Here is a 20,860-nt window from a genome sequence, read left to right on the forward strand (position 1 = left end):
TTGCAACCGATGAGGAAGATATAAATTATATGAATCGAAAATTATTTGAGGAATATGCCAAATGGGGGCATACTGTAAACATAAGCAAAACAGAATATTTAAAAATTGGAGGAAATACCACAGATCTGAGGCTTGAAAACGCAGTCATAAAAGGCTGCAACCAGTATAAATATCTAGGAAGCATCATATCAGCAGATGGTAGAGTTAAGATAGATGTACAAAACCGAATAACCGAATAAGGGAAAAAATGCATCCGAATACTGAATTCATGACTGTGGTCTAATAAAATAAAGATGCATACCAAACTTCGCGTATATAGAGCAATTGTAGAACCAATTACCACATATGATGCCGAATGTTGGACGATGACAAAGAATGAACGAGATAAAGTAGACGTTGTGGAAATGGATTATCTTAGAAGGTCATGTCCAGTATCGAGAATGGAAAGAATCAGGAATGAGGAAATACGAAACCGTACAGGAATTAGGGATACTCTTTCAGATAGAATACAAGGAAGGCAATTACAATGGTATGGTCACGTGATGAGAATGGAGGAGGAGCGGTGGCCAAAGAAAGCCTTAATGTATGTTCCGCCAGAAAGAAGGAAAAGGGGAAGACCACCAAATTCCTGTAGAAGAGAAATTACAAAAACAATGCAATCTAGAGGCTTAGAAGAGGGAGATTGGAGAGATAGGAAAATATGGAGGCTGAAATGCGGGAAGCGGCAATCGCCGTAGGACCCCCGTTATATGATGATGACGTTTATACCCAATACACACAAATATATATTTTTTATGAGAATGCAAAAAATCGCTCATTGTAGGGTTAAGAGCTATCATCACTGGTGATATCTAAATGATTGTTGAAGCAATGGGCAATGCCCATCGCCCTGAATTAATAATGAAATAAGTACTAACAGTCGGAAAGAACAGGTAAGAACGACAGACACCTGAATGATGGTAATGACCACTTACGTAGCTGGGACCGACGGCTTTACGTGTCTTCCTAAGCACATTGACGGTTCCTATAATTTTTAAAAATAAAAATGTCGGTGTCGAGGATGGAACTCGTACATTTGGGTGTGATACTGCCACCACTAGTTGAATAGTGGGACGAAAAAATAAGAGACGCTGAGGCATGAAAAATTTGACTTCGTGTACTTGATGAGTTTAGAAAACTGTCATCAAATCAAAAATAAAATTATGTACGTATGTATTTAAATTTTACATTTACTTATACATGACTAACATTAATTGAACCAAAATACATAAAAAATATATAAACAAGTTCTTGATTCCAATGTCTCCGTTTATAATTGTTTTCAATTAATAATGAAAACTTTTCCTTGAAAACAAAAATAAATGTATATTGTTTAATTATAAGCTAAAACATTAACATGTATTAACACTTAGATAAAATTGTATTAAACTTCAAGTAGTATTAGAACCTTATAGAAAAATAGTGTCCGATAAATCTCTTGAAGTGACGGAAGCTTGTTTTATTTTGCAACATGGATGTGATAACCTTTCTCAGTAAGTATAATAAGTTGTCAAGCGTGGTTTTGGTATTCATTTGTGAACATATAAATATGTATATTCTTCCGATAATCTTTATAATTAATTCCCATACAATTTTTCATAATTATTCGGTTCTTTGGTTTTATTTTTAACTATAGTTTCATATTCTTCGTAGTTAACGATAACCGAAATATACGATAACAGTCCTGTTAAACAGGAAATAAAGTCATAAAATATCAGCTGTGAATATGTATTTCTCCGCATTAAAGGATCAGTTAGATAAATGTGATGATAGCGTAATTTTATAAACTTCTTAGGGTGCCTGTCCGTTCCGGACGTTGGTGATCATTCTGGCTATGATGACTTTGTTGGTTGCTATACGAAATAGCTATGTTTAGGTCTTTCTATACCATGCTCCTTCTTCGTCCTGGGGTCCTTTTTCTTTTAATTTTACCTAGAAAAATTCATTGGAATAGCTAATATCTGCCTTGATTTCTTATTATATGTCCCTAGTACTACAGCTTACGGCCCTTCACGATGTTGACTAAGTCAGCGGTTGTGTTCATCCTCCGTGGTACTTCTTCATTGGTGACTTTGTATGTCCATGGTATCTTCAGGATCCTTCTGTATAACCATAACTCAGAAGCCTGAAGTTTTGATAGAGTTTCCGATTTTAATGTCCACGTTTCTACTCCGTACAGAAGCACTGAGTACACGTAACATTTAAGAAGCCTTATTTTTGTTTCTAGGGTGAGGTCATGGCTCTTGAACATAGAGCTCATAGTCAAGAATGCACTTTTTTGATGTTACATTTAATCTCTTGGATATTGTCCCATGACTCATTGATTATAGTTCCCAAGTAGTTGTACTGTGAGACACGTTTAATTCTCATTTGGTTCCTTGTTTGGTTCACATACAAATTTGCTCCAGTTATGTTTTTCTTGCTGATGATCATTAGGTTGGTTTTGCTAGTGTTTATATCCAGTCCATATGTTCTACTTGTTTCCGTTATTTTGTTCATTAAGTTTTGCAGCCCTTCTATGGTATTGGAAAACACTATTGTATCATCTGCATACCACAGGTTATTGAGCTTGACTACATTTATTGAGATGCTTTTATCAATATCTTTTACTCTTCACAAATGTGCTCTGAGTACAGATTGAATATCTGTGGAGCAATTATACATTTCTGTCTTACTCCCCTTAAGATTTTGACTTTATCTGTATATTCTCCATCTATTCGGAGCACCGCTGATTGATTTCAATACAGGGTAGCTATTATTTTTAGGTCTCTTCCATCAATCCACCAGCAGCTGCTGTAGTGGGTTCATCAAAAATAAAACTCTTGTACTAACCAAGGCGTGGATCAGAAGTAGACCAGTCTTCTCCAAACATTTTTTTCAAAAGTTTATCAACATCTTTAGTCTTTTCTTTGGTTAACACATGATGAAGCGGTATTTCTTCCAGTCTCATTTGTTTTAGATTCTTTTTTGCTTTCTTTCTCAAAGATACAAAAGACTTTTTCATATCTGTAGTTTTTCAAGCCTCTTACCAACACAATCGTTTTTTAAAACTTTCAAGTGTGTTCAATTTCTTCTTGTATCCGGTAGCGTATTTCAATTCTCTTCAGTTCACTAATTGATTGGATATACTTATAGTATTCACTTAGCTTCTTAGTATCAAGTAGTGGCCAATCTTCTCCTAGTGCTTTTATCTTGCTTATACCACTGTAGATGTCATGGTATTCCTGTTTAATTAAAATTATGGTTTTTTAAGCAAATGCTGTTCTACTCTTCCAAAAACACCGTCAGCGGGTAAAAAACTATGTCTGCGTACAGGAAAATACAACAAAATCTTTTGGATTGATGTTTTGTGTGTTTATTTTGAGAAACACAACCATCGCTAAGCAACCTTAGTACAGAACAGTCCTGAAAATCAGCTTCTGTCAAATAGTTAAAGAGAGCCAATGATATTTCCAGACTGCCTTTTCCTGCCTGCTCCTCTGTCCAAATATAGAAAATGGGGTTTTGAGTCTTCAGATCAGTAATACAAAAGTTATAAAACCCAAACAGAATGAGGAACATCCATTTTCCTGTACTCATAAAACGCCTTTGCTCTTCTTGAATGAATTCGATTTTCAACCATTAGCTGCACCTTTTCAGCAGACCGTGCTGGTGCACTTTTAATTTGTTCTTTGAGAAGGCAACACGTACTGCAAGTATCGCAGGAGGTGACTTAACCCTATATTAAACTCGTTTATAAAAATCCTCTTAAACATACTGAGTTTCACTTTAAACTCCTGTTTATACTGATCATTATACATTTTAATTTATAATGATCAGTTTTTAATACTTTACTCACTACTCAGATACAATCTTTTGGAATTCTTTCTGTTGTAATGTGATTAGTTCCTCTGAGCTTTTTTATGTACTCTCTAACACTTTCCTTCCTCAGATAGTTCTTATTAAGTTCTTATATACTTCTATACGCACGGTCGGCGTTGGAAATTTGCATGAGAGTGAATCTGTGAAACCATTATATATGTAAGATAATGAGTAAGAGAGAGACAGAAGATATATTTTCTCTCTCTTCCTCTCTCGAGAATAAAAATGTTCCTTTTGTATATATATTTAATATTATATATATTATATATATAACATTGTATATATATAATATTATATATAAAATAATATGTAATAATATTATTATTTATGTGATATGTTTTGTATTATTTAAAATTAAACGTTTGTAATTATTTTAGGCTTTTGTATTTCAAAATAATCACTGTTACCGAGAACTGTCAATTTTGAAATCCGTTAGTGTCATGTCTAATTGGCAAATCCTTTACGTGTTTGGTTCATACGCTGGTGGTTGTGAGTTCGACTCCCAATTATGAATTTCCTTTTTTATTTTTGAAATATTTAAAAACCTCACGTTAATCTTATTAAATATATGTAATATACGCAAAAAACATAAATTTTAAAATAAAATGAAAATTTACGACATAATCCGAGTTGTTGGTTTTTTATTTTTATATTCGTAAAGTAAGTTATATTGGCAGTTTTAAATACCTATGATTATTACATTTTAATTTATATTGTATTATTATATTGAATTACGTTGCAGTGTATTTATTGTATTGTAATTTTTATATTAATAACAAAATAAACAATGAATTTTACTGCAGAGTATGTGTAATTTTTTTTTTTGCATTTAACTCCTTTTATACATTATATAAAAATAAAAATATATATTTTCATTAAAATATTGATACAATCCTTCATTTACTATACTCCTATTACATGTCAAATATTTATATACAGAAAACGATGCACCATATACCTGTATAACTAATTATTTTTCTCTTTCTGCTCTCTCTTACCTATAGCATTACATATGTAATAATTGTGCAGATTGACTCGTATAAAAAGTTTTAACGGCGAACGCGTGTATAGAAGTATAACTTCTACCGGCACACCCGTTTTTTTTGGTAGTGTCAGCTCCTCTCTTCCCTTCAACAGAAAACCCAAAATGCACTTTTTTGGCTATATTTTTTATTCTAGTTTCTAACACCAATAACAGTGCGAAAAAATTTTAAACATACTCTCCGAAGGTACTGCGTGGGAACAACAGCCAGATTCTACGTCTCCTCGGGTTGGGTTTGGATATCAGAAAGTAGATGATGGATATGTGTCGTATTATGTTCTGTCACATCGTGAGCTAGTTGCACGACAGTGATCATATTTTTGAACAATCCTTTACTTGCCTCTAATAGGACGGCAAGAACGAACATAACGTACTATCATTAGAAAACTGGCAAGCGGACATTTAATATTTTTACAAGTTTCAACCAAACATAAACCATGGTACAATGTGTTCATTGTACCATGAACATAAACTACAAGTATAAATTCCAAACCTTATCTAATCTACTGATAGTTTCTTTTTTCTATAAGTTTTCGGACTACCGCTATGTATCTTTAGTATTCTTAAACTTATCCTAAGATATTAATTTGAATTTGAAATTTTTGCTAACTTTATGGCGCATCTTTAACGTGAATTCTTCTTTAGCGCTTAAGGTATTTTATTATTATTACCTATATGAAAATAAAGTTTTTTGGACTCCAGTACGTTTCGTTTCAGATTTATCACAAAAAGATAGACAAACCGGCAGGTGAGTTCAAGAAGCTTTCGGGTCCTTAATAATGATAAAACAAATGTTTTTATTTCAAATAATCAACTGAATTATTTTTAACGTATCAAAGTTACGTCTGAATATGTATCTCTATAATAGTAAATATTTGAAATATTTTACAATAGGCAGGCCCTGCAGTAATAAAATAAACAATAACAATAAGTAAATATTTTAATATTAAATCGGAGACACATTTATTATGACTTAACGAGTTTTTTAAAGTAGATTAGATAAGAGTCGTCATCAAACCGCATATACTTTTATCGCTTTCTGCTTAATATGTATAATGCTCATCAGTACATTTATATGTTTTTACCTAAATGATGTGATGTTCATCTTTTGATGAATTTTAAAATTTCCAAAAGACATGTGTGAGATATTGGGTGACAGTTTTTATACCATTTTGGGTATGTTTATTATTTTTTGTTTTTTTTTAAGATTAAAATCTTTAAAAGAGTATAATACTCTTTTTTCAAAACTAAAATGCAAGTTCTAAAGGTCAATGAAAGTCATATTCACGCAATTGGTGTATCCAAAATTGCTCTCGTAATGTGCTATAATCCTTTTAATATGAAGCCATTTAGTATATAAAACAATTTTATTCATAGAATTTTGTTTTTCAATGAAGGCACTGTGTCAACACTCTTTGAATTTTTTTATGTAAATATAACTTTTTACATTCTCATTCACTTTGTCATATTTGAGTGTTATCCCGGTTACGAAGATCGAAAATTCATTCATTATATGACTCTTTAGCCCAATTCCAGCCCTGACCTCCCTCAGTAAACCTCTCCATTCCGGTCTGTAGCCATTCTCCTCCACGACCGACTTCCAAGTAGGGGAGAGTGGGGGGATATCGACCACTTAAGCGCTATTAAAAATTTTAAGTAGTAATCTTTGTAATAAGATGACCAACATGGGATATGTGCTTTTTTACTTTATCCAATATGAGTTTTTTCAATTGGTAGTTTTTCAAGCAAACAAATATATTTTTTATAACGTACTTTTTAGAGAGGAAAAAAATCAGGTAATTTCGACCGAATTTTAATACTTGAACATTATTTTACAGTGAGCATGGGTCACAAATATACACTGACGCTTTTTCAGCGCTAGTACTGTCAGCGTGGGCCCAAGTTGCACAAGAACAGCACCATCACCGATGGCATTATCATTATATCTTCTTCTTTTCTCTTCTCAACTGTAGTTTTCCCATTTTTTGCAACTTTTCTTGTAATCTTTTGTATTTTTCTCCTATTTTTGCTTTTTAATTTCGAGCTCAGCTTTTAATGGAGTAAGTAAATGTTAACATTTACGAATATTGTCTTTTTCGCTGTAAAATTTGTAGCATTTTGAGATTGATAATATAAACATTTTTAGTCTGTTTGTAATTGCACAATTGTTTATATCGACAAAAATTTCTTCAGAGACTTCTTCGAAACTAAATTAAGAATCGGACGAATTTGTTGACAATCTGTTACGTAAGACGTTCAATCTTTCTGGAATAATTTTACTTGTCTCAGGTTGTGGGGAAGGAATCTTATGATTTGGTCCTGGTCTGAAGAAAGTGTCTTATGTTTGGGTTATATTGTTTGTGAAAGTGTTTTCCTAGTAAGTAAATAGTAAATTTTCTGGAACGATCTTCATTATTTTCATTGATTGGAAAAAATCTTCCACACAAAACGCATCACGATTGATGGGCAATATTCCTGCACTCTTGAATCCATTTAAAGCTTTCTCTCTCGAGGTAACCTTATTGGAAGCATTTCCTAAAAGTTCGGCTATATCTTAGTTTATATCTTTAAGCTATATCTTTGAGTTTTTCATACTTTCTACTCTTTATGTACTTATCACATTCTTGTGCGGGAATGATAATAAATGGATGATTATCAAGTATTAGAAGAATAGGTTGTTCTTGAGTAGCGCTAGCAAATTTTGCGAAGTGCTGTAACCATTTGGTAAACATTGATTCACTCTTTTGCCTTTGTCCCGTTGTGTCCTCTACTGCCTCTATTATTTTTTATGTTGTTCCAGTCAGTTTCTATATCTTCAGTTTCGACCGTTTTTAGTTTGTATGCTATGTCTTCTGCGTATTCATTACTTACTGCTTCTGTTTTAGCTTGTCAAGATTTCAGATATTTAGGGGAGAGTAACATAAGAAAGGACACTTTTTTTGTTCCAACGAATTTTAAACAATCATTAAGGCAAATGAAAAAACAAAATATGGAAACAGAAACTTTATAACATTGACAAGAAACATTTTCATAGATAATATGTAAAAAAACAAAACTTTTTTTTCTAATTTAAAATGCAAAAAACTTTGCAAATGTCCCATTTTAGGCAACCTATATCCTAAAATGGGACATGGGGTTACTCAAAAAGGGACACTAAGTACAACAGTTGATACATGTGAAATAAAGTTCATCTAAAATTCCACAAGTTTCATTTGCCCAAAGGCAACAGTTTTTGCACTGATACCAGTCCTCTTTGCTAGATGCGTAAATACATTTACACACTGCACACAACTCCTTTTCTTCGCGCTCTTTTTTTTGTTCTGAGTCTAGCTTTCTTTTGCCTTTTCCACTTTTATTTTTTGTATTTTCATTCGCTTCAAGTTCATTTTTATACGGAGACTCAGTAAGAATGGTTGATGGTAGGGACCTATTAGAATTCATTTTCTTTTTTCTGCTCCGGGCTACTGGAACAGGACTTATCTGCAATATGCTGATATGCTTTTTCTGAGATTTTTCACTTTCGTCCTGGATTTTTGATGTTGAAGGTTGTGGATTATTTAAGATTCCGGCGTTTTCCTTTGATTTTTTCTTATTCGGGATATTTAGTGACTGATCTTTACCCAGAATGGACACTTCATTGGTGTTACTTTCAATAACTAGAGGGGGAGGGGCTTCAGTTCTGTCGTTTTCTTCCAAAGGTAATTCTGTCGTTTTACTTAGGGCAAATTCGTATTCCTGAAATATGTCGGGGTTGTATGGCCATATGCCAGCTGCTCTAAAACCATTCATAGCAGTTTTAACAGAGGCTGCCTGTGAAAAAGCATCAGTTACCGCTGCAGCAACCTGATATATGCCAAAAGTACGTCCAGGGTGGTTTTTCATCCATCTATTTAGCCCAGCGTCGTAGAATGTCATAAAAGGTTTAAAAAATGACACATCTAATGGCTGCATTTTGTGCGTGCAATGAGGAGGCAAGCTTAAAAGGATAAGATGGTTTTCTCTTGCAAAATTGATTACGTCTAAGCTTTTGGTGTGCGAGACATGACCGTCTAATATTAATAGGACTGGTTTTTCGGCAGTAGGTCTTACATTATCCACAAAATATTTCAAATATTTCAAAAAAACGTCGCGGTCCATCCAGCCCTTATCTTGAGCAAATGCTACACTTCCATTGGGAGCATTATCCATAAGCTCAGGTTTTATCCTCTTACGAGCAAAAATAAATGCTGGTGCTAGAAAATTTCCCGTCGCACTCATTGCACAGACGAGTGTGGTGTTCACTCCTCGTTCGGCACTTGTTAGCCCTCCTACCTGTCGTTTACCTTTCTGAGCTAGTACTTTAGACAGCTTTTGTACTGTTGTTACTCCTGTCTCATCCACATTCCATATTCGATCAGGAGACAAATCATACTTGGCAAAGATGGCTTCTAAATTTTTGAAAAATGTCGAGACAGCATTTTTGTTGAAGCCCGTCGCCCTTGCGTAGGACGTTGCTTCTGGTTTTCTAAGAGAAATGTTCGAATGACGGGACAGGAAACAATAGAGCCATTTTTTGGAAGCCATTCTTGTCACTTGGTTGAAGTTGTTGGGGATGCCGTTAATTGCAGCGAAATCGAAGGCTAATCGACGAAGTTCTTTATAGGAAACTCCAAAGAATCTTGATTCCATTTCCAAAACGTATGCTATAATTTCCTGTTCTTGCTGTTCATTGAAAACGCTACGAAATCTGCCCAGATGTTTTTCGCTGTTCTGTACCGTTTTATTTTTATTTCCCGTTCTTCTTGCGAGGGTACTTTTTGGCACATTGTAACGTTCTGCCGCGTCTCTGATGGAAAGCTCTCCTTTATGGACCTTGACAATCGCCTGCGACATATCTGTTTGAGACCACTTGCCGCGATTGGTTTTTCTAACATATTTGTATTTTTCTAAGTTGGGCATCTAGAAACAAGAAAAAATGCTGTTTACTATTCACATAGTAACTCTTTAAATAACCCTACTAACCGATAACACTTTATAAAAATATGTTTTATTTTTATTGTAATGCATACCAAATATAAGAGAAGAAAATAGAATAAGTTACCTAAGATGGGACGTCTCGACTTAGGAAACTTCTTTCTGTCCCATCTTAGGAATAATGAATATACAAAAAAATTTCATAACCCTACTTATCAGCAGTCGAAAATAAAATCATGCAACCATAGCAATATGTACAGTATAAAGTACCTAATGTTATGCCAAATAAAGAAATAAAACGCACTTACATTTTCCGAGTAAAAACACGCCTCGAATAAACCAGAATATTTTAACGAATGGCACGATAACAAGCAACGGCTTCTCACAGGACACTGCGAGATCGATGATGGCCGATATTCGTAAAACTTGTTCATACTGAAGGAAGGTTTCCGCACGGGACGGTAGATGTCAGTAGCCTCACAGAATAGACGGGCAAATTACGTGTCTCATCTTAGGTTACCGTCCCGTTTTAGGTTACTCTCCCCTATTAGTATTTCTTTGAGCTTGCGTTCATATTACTTTCATTTTTAATTTGGCTATTACTAATATCTGGTCTGAACCAGCGTTTGCTCCCCTATATGAATTACTTTAGTGAATAGTGAATTAATTAAATTATTTTTGTTTAAGGTATTTCACAAAGATGTATCAGACTTCTAAGAACAGGTCTACGAGCCTTTAGCGCAGAACGTCCAACGGCAACCGTTGTGTTAATCATAAGTTTCTGTGTTACAGTGTTGCCTTTCGTTACGGCTACAGCATTAATGCCTCTTACCATTATGCTAGATTTAAGCAATGCTTTATCTACAAAAGGTAATTATAACTTTATAATCTAAGAAAATTTGGCTATGCCACTTTAAGTCCGTTTTCTCTTTGTAGCCGACAAAAGGCATGATTGTCCTGACCAATTTTTATTTAAAGTAGATTTAAAAAAAGTAGTTTGCTAATTTTTTAATGCATCACAAATAATTATTAAGTTCTTTAATTATATATACAATAATGACAATGACAATTTAATTTTTTTAGAGTAAAAAATTCAGTTTACTTTACACCTATCTAAGCGCATATAAATTAGTATTTTACACGTCACAGTTTTAACATAAACAATAATGTATGCAATAGTTAATAATACCTACTTACGTAAAATAAAAATTAAAAAGTATTTGTTTAGATTATAATACCTTAATATACTTTGACCGACGAGCGGATGTAAAGTCTATGTTCGTTATCATCAATTAAATGTATTCGTTTTTACCCACCTACTATATAAAACCTCTCTCGGCTTAAGCGCGACAACCGCGTGGTCCATCTTTCCAGACCGTTTAATAATGCGCACGGCTTGTCATATCTCTTTTCCATTTTTTATTTATCTATATGTTTATATTTTATCATCATCATCATCATCAGCCTTTCTCAATACACTGCTGGACATAGGCCTCTCCTGTTTTTCTCCAAAGTGTTCTATGTTGTGCTTGCTGTATCCGTTTTTTTTTTTGTTGCCTTTGTAAGTCGTCTTGCCATCGTGTTGGTGGTCTTCCTCTGCTACGTGTATCGGCTCTTGGTCTCCATTCAACTAGTTTGCGAGTCCATCTTCCGTCCTTCATTCTGGCAACGTGTCCAGCCCATTTCCATTTTAAGTTACAGCTTCTTTCAATGACGTCTATGACTTTGATCTTACCTCGTAGATCTTCGTTTCTAATCCTGTCTCGCAGTGTGGCCCCTATCATTGATCGCTTCATTCTTCTCTGCGCTACTCTTAGTTTTTGTGCATTTTTCTTTGTGAGCGAAAATGTTTTTGCACCATAGGTCATCACCGGTAGCACGCATTGGTCGAAAACTTTTTTCTTCATATTAGTTGGGATGTAACTCTTAAAACCGTTCCTAAGAGCTCCGTATGCTGCCCATCCTTGTATTATTCTTCTGGATACTTCGGTTGTTTGATTGTCCTTACTTATCTTAATTTCGTGACCCAGATATATTTATATTTTATATTTGATTTATATTTGCCCTTGCTGTCTTTCTCGTTCTAGAATTTCTTTCTTTTTTATAATTTTTTTAATGCATTCAAAATATCCTTAAAATCGTTTTTTTCCTCTTCCCATAACCGTCATTACGTCTTCTTCTTCTTTATGTGCCGTCTTCTACCGAAGATTGGCGACCATCAAACGATAGGTTTCTCTGTTTTGTGCCGCATGTATTTGCGGAAACCATTCGCCCAAGTTTCTTAGCCAGGATTTCTTCTTTCTGCCCAAACCTCTTCTACCTTCAATCTTGCCTTCCACGATAAGCTGTAGCAGACTGTACTTATCATTACGGAACACATGGCCCAGGTATGACGCTTTCCTCCTTTTAAAAGTTGTTAACAATTCCACCTCTTTACCCATTCGTCTTAATACCTCTGTGTTGGTCACTCTGTCTGTCCAAGGTATTCTCAGTATGCGTCGATACAGCCACATTTCTAGAGCCGCTAACTTCTTTATAGTTGCTGCTGTTAACGTCCACCCTTCAACTCCGTAAGGTAGCGTAGAGAGTACGTAGCATTTCGTGACGCGCCATCGGAGGTTAATGCTTAGGTCGCGGTGACTTAAGAGCTTTCTCATTTTGATGAATTTGAATCTTGCTATTTTAATTCGGATCTTAATCTCTACGCCTGGGTCCCACTTATCATTTACTGTATATCCCAGATATTTAAATCGGTGTACTCTTTCAATACGTTCGGCTTCAATATTAAGGTCGATATGTTGAATGTTCTTTTTACTGATCACCATAAATTTAGTTTTCTTTCTATTGACCTTCAGTCCAAATTGGTTGCCAGTTGTATTTACTCTATTTAGCATCATATGTAAATCTTCGATGTTATCGGCCAGTATAACAGTATCATCTGCATATCGAAAATTACTTATTGGTACGCCATTAATCTTGATGCCCTCGTTGTACTCTTCCAGTGCCTCTAGAAATATTTGTTCCGTGTACAGATGTAATAGTTCTATGAGTTTGTTATGTTTGATAGTATCGAATGCTTTCTCATAGTCGATAAAACCGGCGTAAACATCTTTCTGTTGATCCAGACATCCAGACAGACGTGACGTCTAACGCTCTATATATGCCTACTTGTTTCGGTGTATAAATTTCGGCTTTATCTTCATTAAATCTATTACATTCAAATACAAATATCTCGGCTGTGTCATTAACTCCAAAGTCAACACAGTTGCCATCAGTTGCTTCTCATATTCTTTCATAGATCTAAGATCTATTTGTTTATAGAAGCTTAGAGTATTTTAACTGCCTTCGCCCACAGTGAAATTGTTTTAAACACAACGATCTGAAACCGATTACTCTGGCAACTGTTTTGTGATCTTGACAACGCAAAAGCATGGGAATTCGCCCACGAGGCGATCTGGCTGAAACTGCTTTTCAATCAGACTAAAACCGATTTTGTTCGAGTCGCAGTTGCATTCTAGTTTACGTGGGAGAGATTTTCGATAGCTTATAAAAAGTTGGAATAAGAATATGCAAACTGCTTCGCAAAGTCAAACCGTTTGGATGTCAGAACTGTCCAAAGTGTAAAAATGGCCACTTTTCAAACTTCAATAACTAAAAAACAACTGAACTTAGTTATAGGATATAAAACTTAAGTATTTTTATTAAAATTCATGCCCCTTTTGGCCGACTTTAAGGCAATAATTTGCATTATAAATTAAAATCAAAAAAAGTAGTTTTACTCGTAATAAAGCCCCGCCGTAAAAATCTTTGTACGTGACCACTACTTGGACCTGTTTGTGCTGCCAAGAACAAGGCGTGAAATCTGAATATGCTCATTCCTATCTTATCCGTACTGCACTCTCAGTGTGACTTTAACTAATGATTTTCGTAAATTACACTGTATATATATATATATATATATATATATATATATATATATATATATATATATATAAATATATATATATATATATATATATTGAAAAGCGAACATTTGAATCTAAAGTTAACATGTCCAAGCGTTTTTTATAATTTTGTAAAATAAGGCACATACAATTTTATTCCATAAATGAATTTCACACTGTATACAAATGTATTTATATTTTGTTTTTTTTTGTTGCAGGGGTGTTTTATGTCATGTACTCACTATTCTTCCAAGTTTCAATTTTGATGTTGGTGATAGTTATACTCTTTGTTTTTGCTTTTACAATAGCAACATTTGCTACAATATTTCATAAATATAATATTATTTCTAAGTAAATAGATTTAGTTATAATTTCTGTGATATTTTTTATTTGATTTACATATTTACACTGTACCTGAAGTAAATAAAAGTTATGTTTATATTTATGTCGATATTTATTATTTTTTAACTAGCAACAGATAATTTTATCTACATATAATGGTCTTAAGAAAGATATTTTCTATAAGAACTTAGGTAGAACGAAGACTTCAAAGACGACGTTAATCCATCATAATCCATAAGTCTTTTTTTCTATAATACAAGCCACACCCAAATTGGCTGAAAATACAGACTTATTTGATCTTCGTGCCCATGCACCATCAGTTATTACAGTAATAGCAGCTTTACCTTCTGGATCAACTTCACCCCATTCTCGTGCTAGACTTTCTTCTTCTTTCCAGCAGCTAACATTATTTCCATGCCTGTATTATAAAAATTGTTAATGAGCTTCTCTTCTATTTACTGCAAAATATTTGGATATTACATTAAGATCATGTAAAGAAGAAAAGAGAAGAATTCTGATTGAAATACAAAAAAAATGTATAGGCTGATTAGACGAAATTCTACGATGTTTCTACATAATACATTATTATTATATAAGCAAATAGTGAAACAATAGTATTGTTATAAAAATTTAGAAGAAAAATGCCACAAATCAACAGAAAATATTTTTATTTAAACAAAAAATTAAATTTACTTACCACTGTTGTACATACAATTTCGCCAATTGACGTCCACTTTTTCGTGGGGCACATAAACGTCTTCATGAAATACCCATTGTAAAAACTATAAACACTCTGGTTTGTCAATAGTCTGAATCTGAATAAATTTTATCCATTTAATAAGCACTAAATTCTCGTTTTCGTTTCAACATTATTTATGACTCTACCGAGAGAGTGTAGAGTATATACCTGGTAGCTAGATATCGACAACAAAAACAGCCTGTATTGACCGAGAGAGATAACTATTAGCAGAGCTTCGAGCTTTTCTTAAAAAAGTTTAAACAAAATAGCTGCTTTGAGTTACACTTTATGTTAAAAGTAAAAACAGATTTGGAAAGTACGAAAAATTCTATAGTGACGTAACTTTTTTATTTTTTCTAATTTAATTTTAAACAAAAAAAATATTCTTTAAACAATTTATTAATTAATAGAGTTAGTGCACTAGAACTTTTTAAGACCTATCATATAAAAAAAGAATTATCTCAATATCTGCCATAGTTTTTGCATTATTTTATTTAAACTTTTACATTGTTTAGGATCCCTTGTCCAGGGTTACGGATGAAGTCCACAACAGCAGCCACGGCGGAGAAGCAGAGCTTCGGTACGGTGCGGATGGCGGAAGTGGCAACCCTCGATTATAGGGTTAATATAGAATCAAAACAGTAGCGTCTAATCCAGAATGGACAGCTACGAACAGCGTCTGACCCCGAGTGGGCGGTTGATATAAAACTCACCAACCCGTCAAGCCAGCGTGGTGTTTTAAGGCTACTCATCCTTCCAACTATATAGACATGGCGAATACTAAAACGAACGGAAACAGTCCCCTGGTGGGTGGAGTATGTTATGCCAAATCCCACACCCAGAAAAGGGTCTGTCTCGTGGAATCTGGGGGAGGCAAGAATTCGCTTAGTACCTACACACAGAATGCACATCGGAACGATGAGGACAGAAGATAATCTAAAAGAGTTGCAAGAAGAACTTAAGACCATGAAATGGGACATAGTAGGCTTATGCGAGACAAGGCTTAAAGGCGAAGAAACTACTCTACTAAAATCAGGGCACACTTTGTACCAATACAATTCAAGAAATAACCAAGGTATAGGAGGCGTAGGCTTTTTGGTACATATGAGAATTGAAAACTTGGTAACTAAATTCCAAGCGATTTCTAATAGAGTTATATATCTGGTAATAAAACTAAATCGTAGATACAGCATTCAAATAATCCACTGTTATGCACCAACTTCTTCTGCAGATGATGAAGAGGTAGAACAACTTTATGAAGACATTATAAGAGCCACAAACTTAGAGAAAACATATTACGTAATAATTACAGAAGATTTCAACGCTAAAATAGGAAAGAACGAAAATAACAACGACAACGAATATATTGGATATTTTGGACTGGGAAGTACAAAACACAGGGGAGATATGCTCGCAAATTTTCTCAGCAAAAAAAACTATTTTGTTTACATTCATACATACATACATACAGTTAACACATTCTATAAGAAAAAGATGCAGAGAAAATGGACGTGGCACAGCACAGACGTCAAAGTAAAAAATGAAATTGGTCTCCAGACCAGGAAAAATAGACACAGAGATTAACAAACTGGAGACCAAGAGAAAACAGGCGAGGAGTAGGCAGACCACAGAAGAGGTGGGCAGATGATATCAAACAAGTTGCGGGCAAGCAGTGGATGAGAATTTCCAAGAGTAGAAATCAATGAAAGCAAATGGAAGAGGCCTATGTCCAGCAGTGGACGAATACAGGCGGAAGAAGACATTGGAATTTAGCTACGCCCAGAATAGCAATGAACGGCCTCTTTAATTTTACTCTAGAGTAAAAAATTTAACGTTGAGCAGGACCACAGTGAGATCATCAAAAAAAACAAACTTCTTATTTCTTTTAAAGTTTTATTATTCGCTGACAAAAAATAAATCAAATAAAGATCTCTTAACATATATTTAGTGTTTGAAAAATTATCAATAATCACATATAGTATTGTAAATGTATTATTCAAAATGTAAGTACCATTATTGTTTTTCGTTCTCTTTGTCTTCTTTGTCTCCGGGACTCCGAGTGTTGCAGCAAACTTTGAGGTTGTTGTATAAGTTATCTATAATTTTTTTGTTGTCCATTTTTTGGGGATTAAAATCAAAAGTTTTGAAAGCATCAGGTGACTTTCCAGTAACATCTATTACTCTATTAAGGAAAATATTTATCATACCAACGATTCTTGCAAAGAGTAAATTGATATTAACACACAATAACTCGCTAGATTTATTACTTGGTCAATAACTACCAAACATACATTAAGACAATAAACAGTTCAATAATGCCTAGGAATGTACTTTATAAATATTTTATTTATTTTAGACACTGATAATTCTTCTTTATTCAGCTTTATAGTGACACCTTATGGTCTCTAGGAGACATCGGTGTTGGCTTTTATCAACTCTGTAATCATTTTTTCTAATAGTCCTTGATCAATTCTTTCATGGTTTTTCCTCTCTCGATGCCTAATTCGAATTTTTATTCTTTTTGCTTCAAATACCCTTTAGGTTGTTCTCTCTTGTATTTAATATGGGATAAAATCTAAAATCTGTACATTTTTATGCAAAACTACAACAAAAGATGTATATTGGAGATGATTCACATAAAAAAAAACAAAATTCTATCTATAATAAAAATGATATAAAAGATCTATTCAATATGTATCATAATTTAATAAATTGAGTTATTTTTAAATGCACAATTGTCAGATATTTAAGATACGACCCTGAATCACTCGTATTTTGAAGTAAAACTATTATATACCTGCCATATGTATTTTAGAGTCAGACATCGTCTTTGCATTCCATGTAAAACAACCAAATAGTGTAGACATAAAATATAATTGTGTATTATATAATGTTAAATAAATAAAAGTCCTTATTGAAAATGGCAAATATCCGAAATATATCAGTTATTCTTGATGTTTAATAATAATGTATGCCATTGGGTGACAGTTATAATAATAATTTGCCTAATTTTCTTGACAAAATAATAATGGCTCATTTAGGATATACAAATAATGATTTGTTACTGTTAATTATAATTTCTATAATATAATTTTTTGCTGAGAGATATCCTGAGAAGCCTTGACCAAACCATAAAACTGTAAAATGTTTAACGAACAACTGTTTCCCGTTTGGTCAGTTAATAAGTAAAAGGACCCACGTCGATAATAAAGACATAAATATCCTGCGATATTTTGCAGCTAATCCAAATTCATCTTTACGGTAATGTGAGCAATTGTTATAGATATCGACTCAAACCATTCACAGAATTTTAAAAATGATCATTAGACACTTTATTCGTATACACTAGCTCAACATTTACATCTTGGAGATTATGTAAGACGTGTAGAATTTTGTGAATGGGTTTTAACGAAATGCCAAAATCAAGATTTTACAAAAAAAATTATTTGGTGTGATGAATCGAAGTTTACAAAAAATTTCGTTTAATGTTTTTTGTGCTGTGAAAAATAATAAGATAGTCGCTCTCATGATTTATGACGAAAATTTAAACGGAAAGCGTTACTGCAAAATTTTACAGCAAGTAATTGTACCAGTACTGTACGCTTTACATAATAATGAGACTAACGAGGTTGGGTTTCAGCAAGATGAAGTACCAGCTCACAATATTCGAGGAGTCAGCACATTGCTTGATGAAATATTTATCGATAGACGGATAGCTAATAAAGATTCGTTTTTCTGGCCACCAAGATCCTGTTGTCACCGTTAGATTACTATATTTGGAGATAGTTAATTTATTCGAAAACTGCAAGAGATAGGTACTTATACGCAATACTAATACAGATCAATAGTGAAAAATATATTTTTCTAAAATAATGAATCACATACAGGGTGTGGCATTTGAAAAAAAGGAATAACTTGGGCAAAAATTTAGAATGCTGGTTTTATGCCAATTTTGACAGCACCCTGTATAATAAAAAAGGCAACTTTACACGGTAAACGATAATGCTGTATGTGGTTAATAAGTTCATAAGGAATTTAAACTTTTCTTCAAATTACATTAGAAGATATTGAACTTTATATTATTATACATGGTAGAAAACTGTAATTTTCAAATAAAAACTATTATAACTCAAAAACGGTTCACAATAGATATAGGGAAGTATTAACAAAAAATGTTCAAAATAACGTGAATATTTCTAAAATTAAAAAATATACAGGGTGTCCCATTAAAAAAACGAAGTTATAGGCAACTTCCGGTATAACAGGAGGTAGCAAATATACGAAAATATTTTCATTAAATAGATCACCCTTCAAAACCCCTTCATTCCAATTTTCATAATTCAGTTACCTTTAGTTCTCGAAATATTTCTAATTGGCTGTTTATCTGCCACACTCTGTATATTTATATAATTACATATCTAATTTATTTTTCATGAGTATAAAAAAGGATACAGCCCCTAATATTTTTCGTATCATAACAAAAATGTGTATTGGTAAGAAGTTTAAATACCAAAATCTTATCCCTAAAAATAGATTAATTAAATATAGAAAACTTTATAAACATTCTTCACAAGCTAACCTTCTCTTCTGGAAATGCTTTTCTTTTGCTTTCACATGAGATATTTTATATTCAAGTGCATTTATTTCTTTTTGGATATCTGCGCACTTCATCTGCAATTCATTATTTTTTGTGTTTAGATCATTCTAAAAATGAAATTAATAAGTATTATAAAATATTCTTAAAAAAATATAAAAAATGATCTAAATTACACATAAACAATCTATCAGTTGCATACAAAGTAACAATATTGCTTAAATATGAATATAAGTCCATTGAAATGTTACATTTTTTTGCCTTAGCATGCATTTCTTAGAGAATGCAACTCTACCCCGATAACACAAGATGCAGCTCGTTTCCACAGTGTTAGAGTTTATCACCAGGAAACACTTGTGGCAAAACAATCCAATAAACACTTGCGGCGAAATAAAATATTTACTAAAGAATATAAAGAGGTATGTAAAGGTAAATAATAATATTGTTTGATGAACAATACTTAAAACTGTAACAGAAATAGTGAAAATTAGAGCACATAATCTTTAACTGACAGTAAATAACCAAACACAAAAGTATAAAGAAGTAAAATTAATGCTGAGAAAATATGTTAAGGGAAACAGACATAAACAAAAAAGTCTGAAAACAATTGAATACAGTGAAAATGATATAAAAAGTTGTTTTTTTTAATTCTGCCAAGCAGAAAAGGGAAAAAACAGAAAATAGGAATATGAGATCAGTTTACTGTACAGCTAAATAATTATACAGATATAAAATAAACTACATAATCACTAAACTGTCAGATATAACTAGCTAGTTATATAAAGTACCTACTGCATTTGTCTGTGACTTTGCAACATAACTTTTATTATTCTTTGAAATTTCCTTTATTCTATTGACATTCGCTGTTATACCATCATTAAGATTCTTAAAATGTTCTAAACTAGTTGATTTTAAATCAAGAGTTTTTGCATCGATATTTTTAGATAAGTTTAATTGATATAAAGCACTTTCTTTTAAAAAATTTATATTGTTTTGAGTTTCATTGCTTATGGATGATATAACTTCTTTTATTTCATCTACCGTTACTACAGCCATGGTGATATTATTATTTTTTAATTTTTCTTTTTATCATAATTATAACAACTGTTTACTTTTTGTAGTATATTTTAGATATATGATTTGTTTTTAGTTTTTAAACACTTTTTTCAAACCAAAGTAACGGAGCATGTCAATGTCATTAGAGTTGTAAGGTAAGGCGTGTTCAGTATTTTGGTAATTAATATTAATACCAGAAATTATTTTTGGGAAGATCAGAATGCCCACTCTGGTTGAAAAAATAAGTACGCGCATCTCGTTCGCGCAGACGGAATCAGCCATGTTTTAAA

The 20,860-nt window shown here is 33.0% G+C and overlaps 2 protein-coding genes across 3 annotated transcripts; one reads left to right on the forward strand and one right to left on the reverse strand.

Annotated features, from left to right (window-relative positions):
* The first annotated feature begins 1,389 nt into the window (after positions 1-1,389).
* Positions 1,390-14,284, forward strand: LOC140436260 (uncharacterized). Of its 2 annotated transcripts, none has more exons than XM_072524961.1 (3): positions 1,390-1,532; positions 10,583-10,765; positions 14,058-14,284. In XM_072524961.1, exons 1-3 carry the CDS (start codon positions 1,511-1,513, stop codon positions 14,192-14,194), a joined length of 342 nt encoding a protein of 113 aa, XP_072381062.1. In that variant the 5' UTR covers positions 1,390-1,510; the 3' UTR covers positions 14,195-14,284. The 2 variants fall into 2 exon arrangements, 1 of the variants encoding a protein (XP_072381062.1); XR_011950272.1 differs by lacking the exon at positions 1,390-1,532 and adding an exon at positions 5,976-6,118.
* A 2,563-nt stretch (positions 14,285-16,847) lies between these two features.
* On the reverse strand, positions 16,848-20,695 carry LOC140436261 (uncharacterized). Its single transcript, XM_072524962.1, has 4 exons — positions 20,307-20,695; positions 19,500-19,624; positions 19,373-19,443; positions 16,848-17,094 (listed from the first exon to the last, which is right to left on the reverse strand). The coding sequence occupies exons 1-4, from the start codon at positions 20,568-20,570 to the stop codon at positions 16,934-16,936; spliced, it is 621 nt and encodes a 206-aa protein (XP_072381063.1). The 5' UTR covers positions 20,571-20,695; the 3' UTR covers positions 16,848-16,933.
* Positions 20,696-20,860: the final 165 nt, after the last annotated feature.

The sequence above is a fragment of the Diabrotica undecimpunctata genome, chromosome 3, assembly GCF_040954645.1.
Source record: "Diabrotica undecimpunctata isolate CICGRU chromosome 3, icDiaUnde3, whole genome shotgun sequence".
Taxonomy (NCBI): domain Eukaryota; kingdom Metazoa; phylum Arthropoda; class Insecta; order Coleoptera; family Chrysomelidae; genus Diabrotica; species Diabrotica undecimpunctata.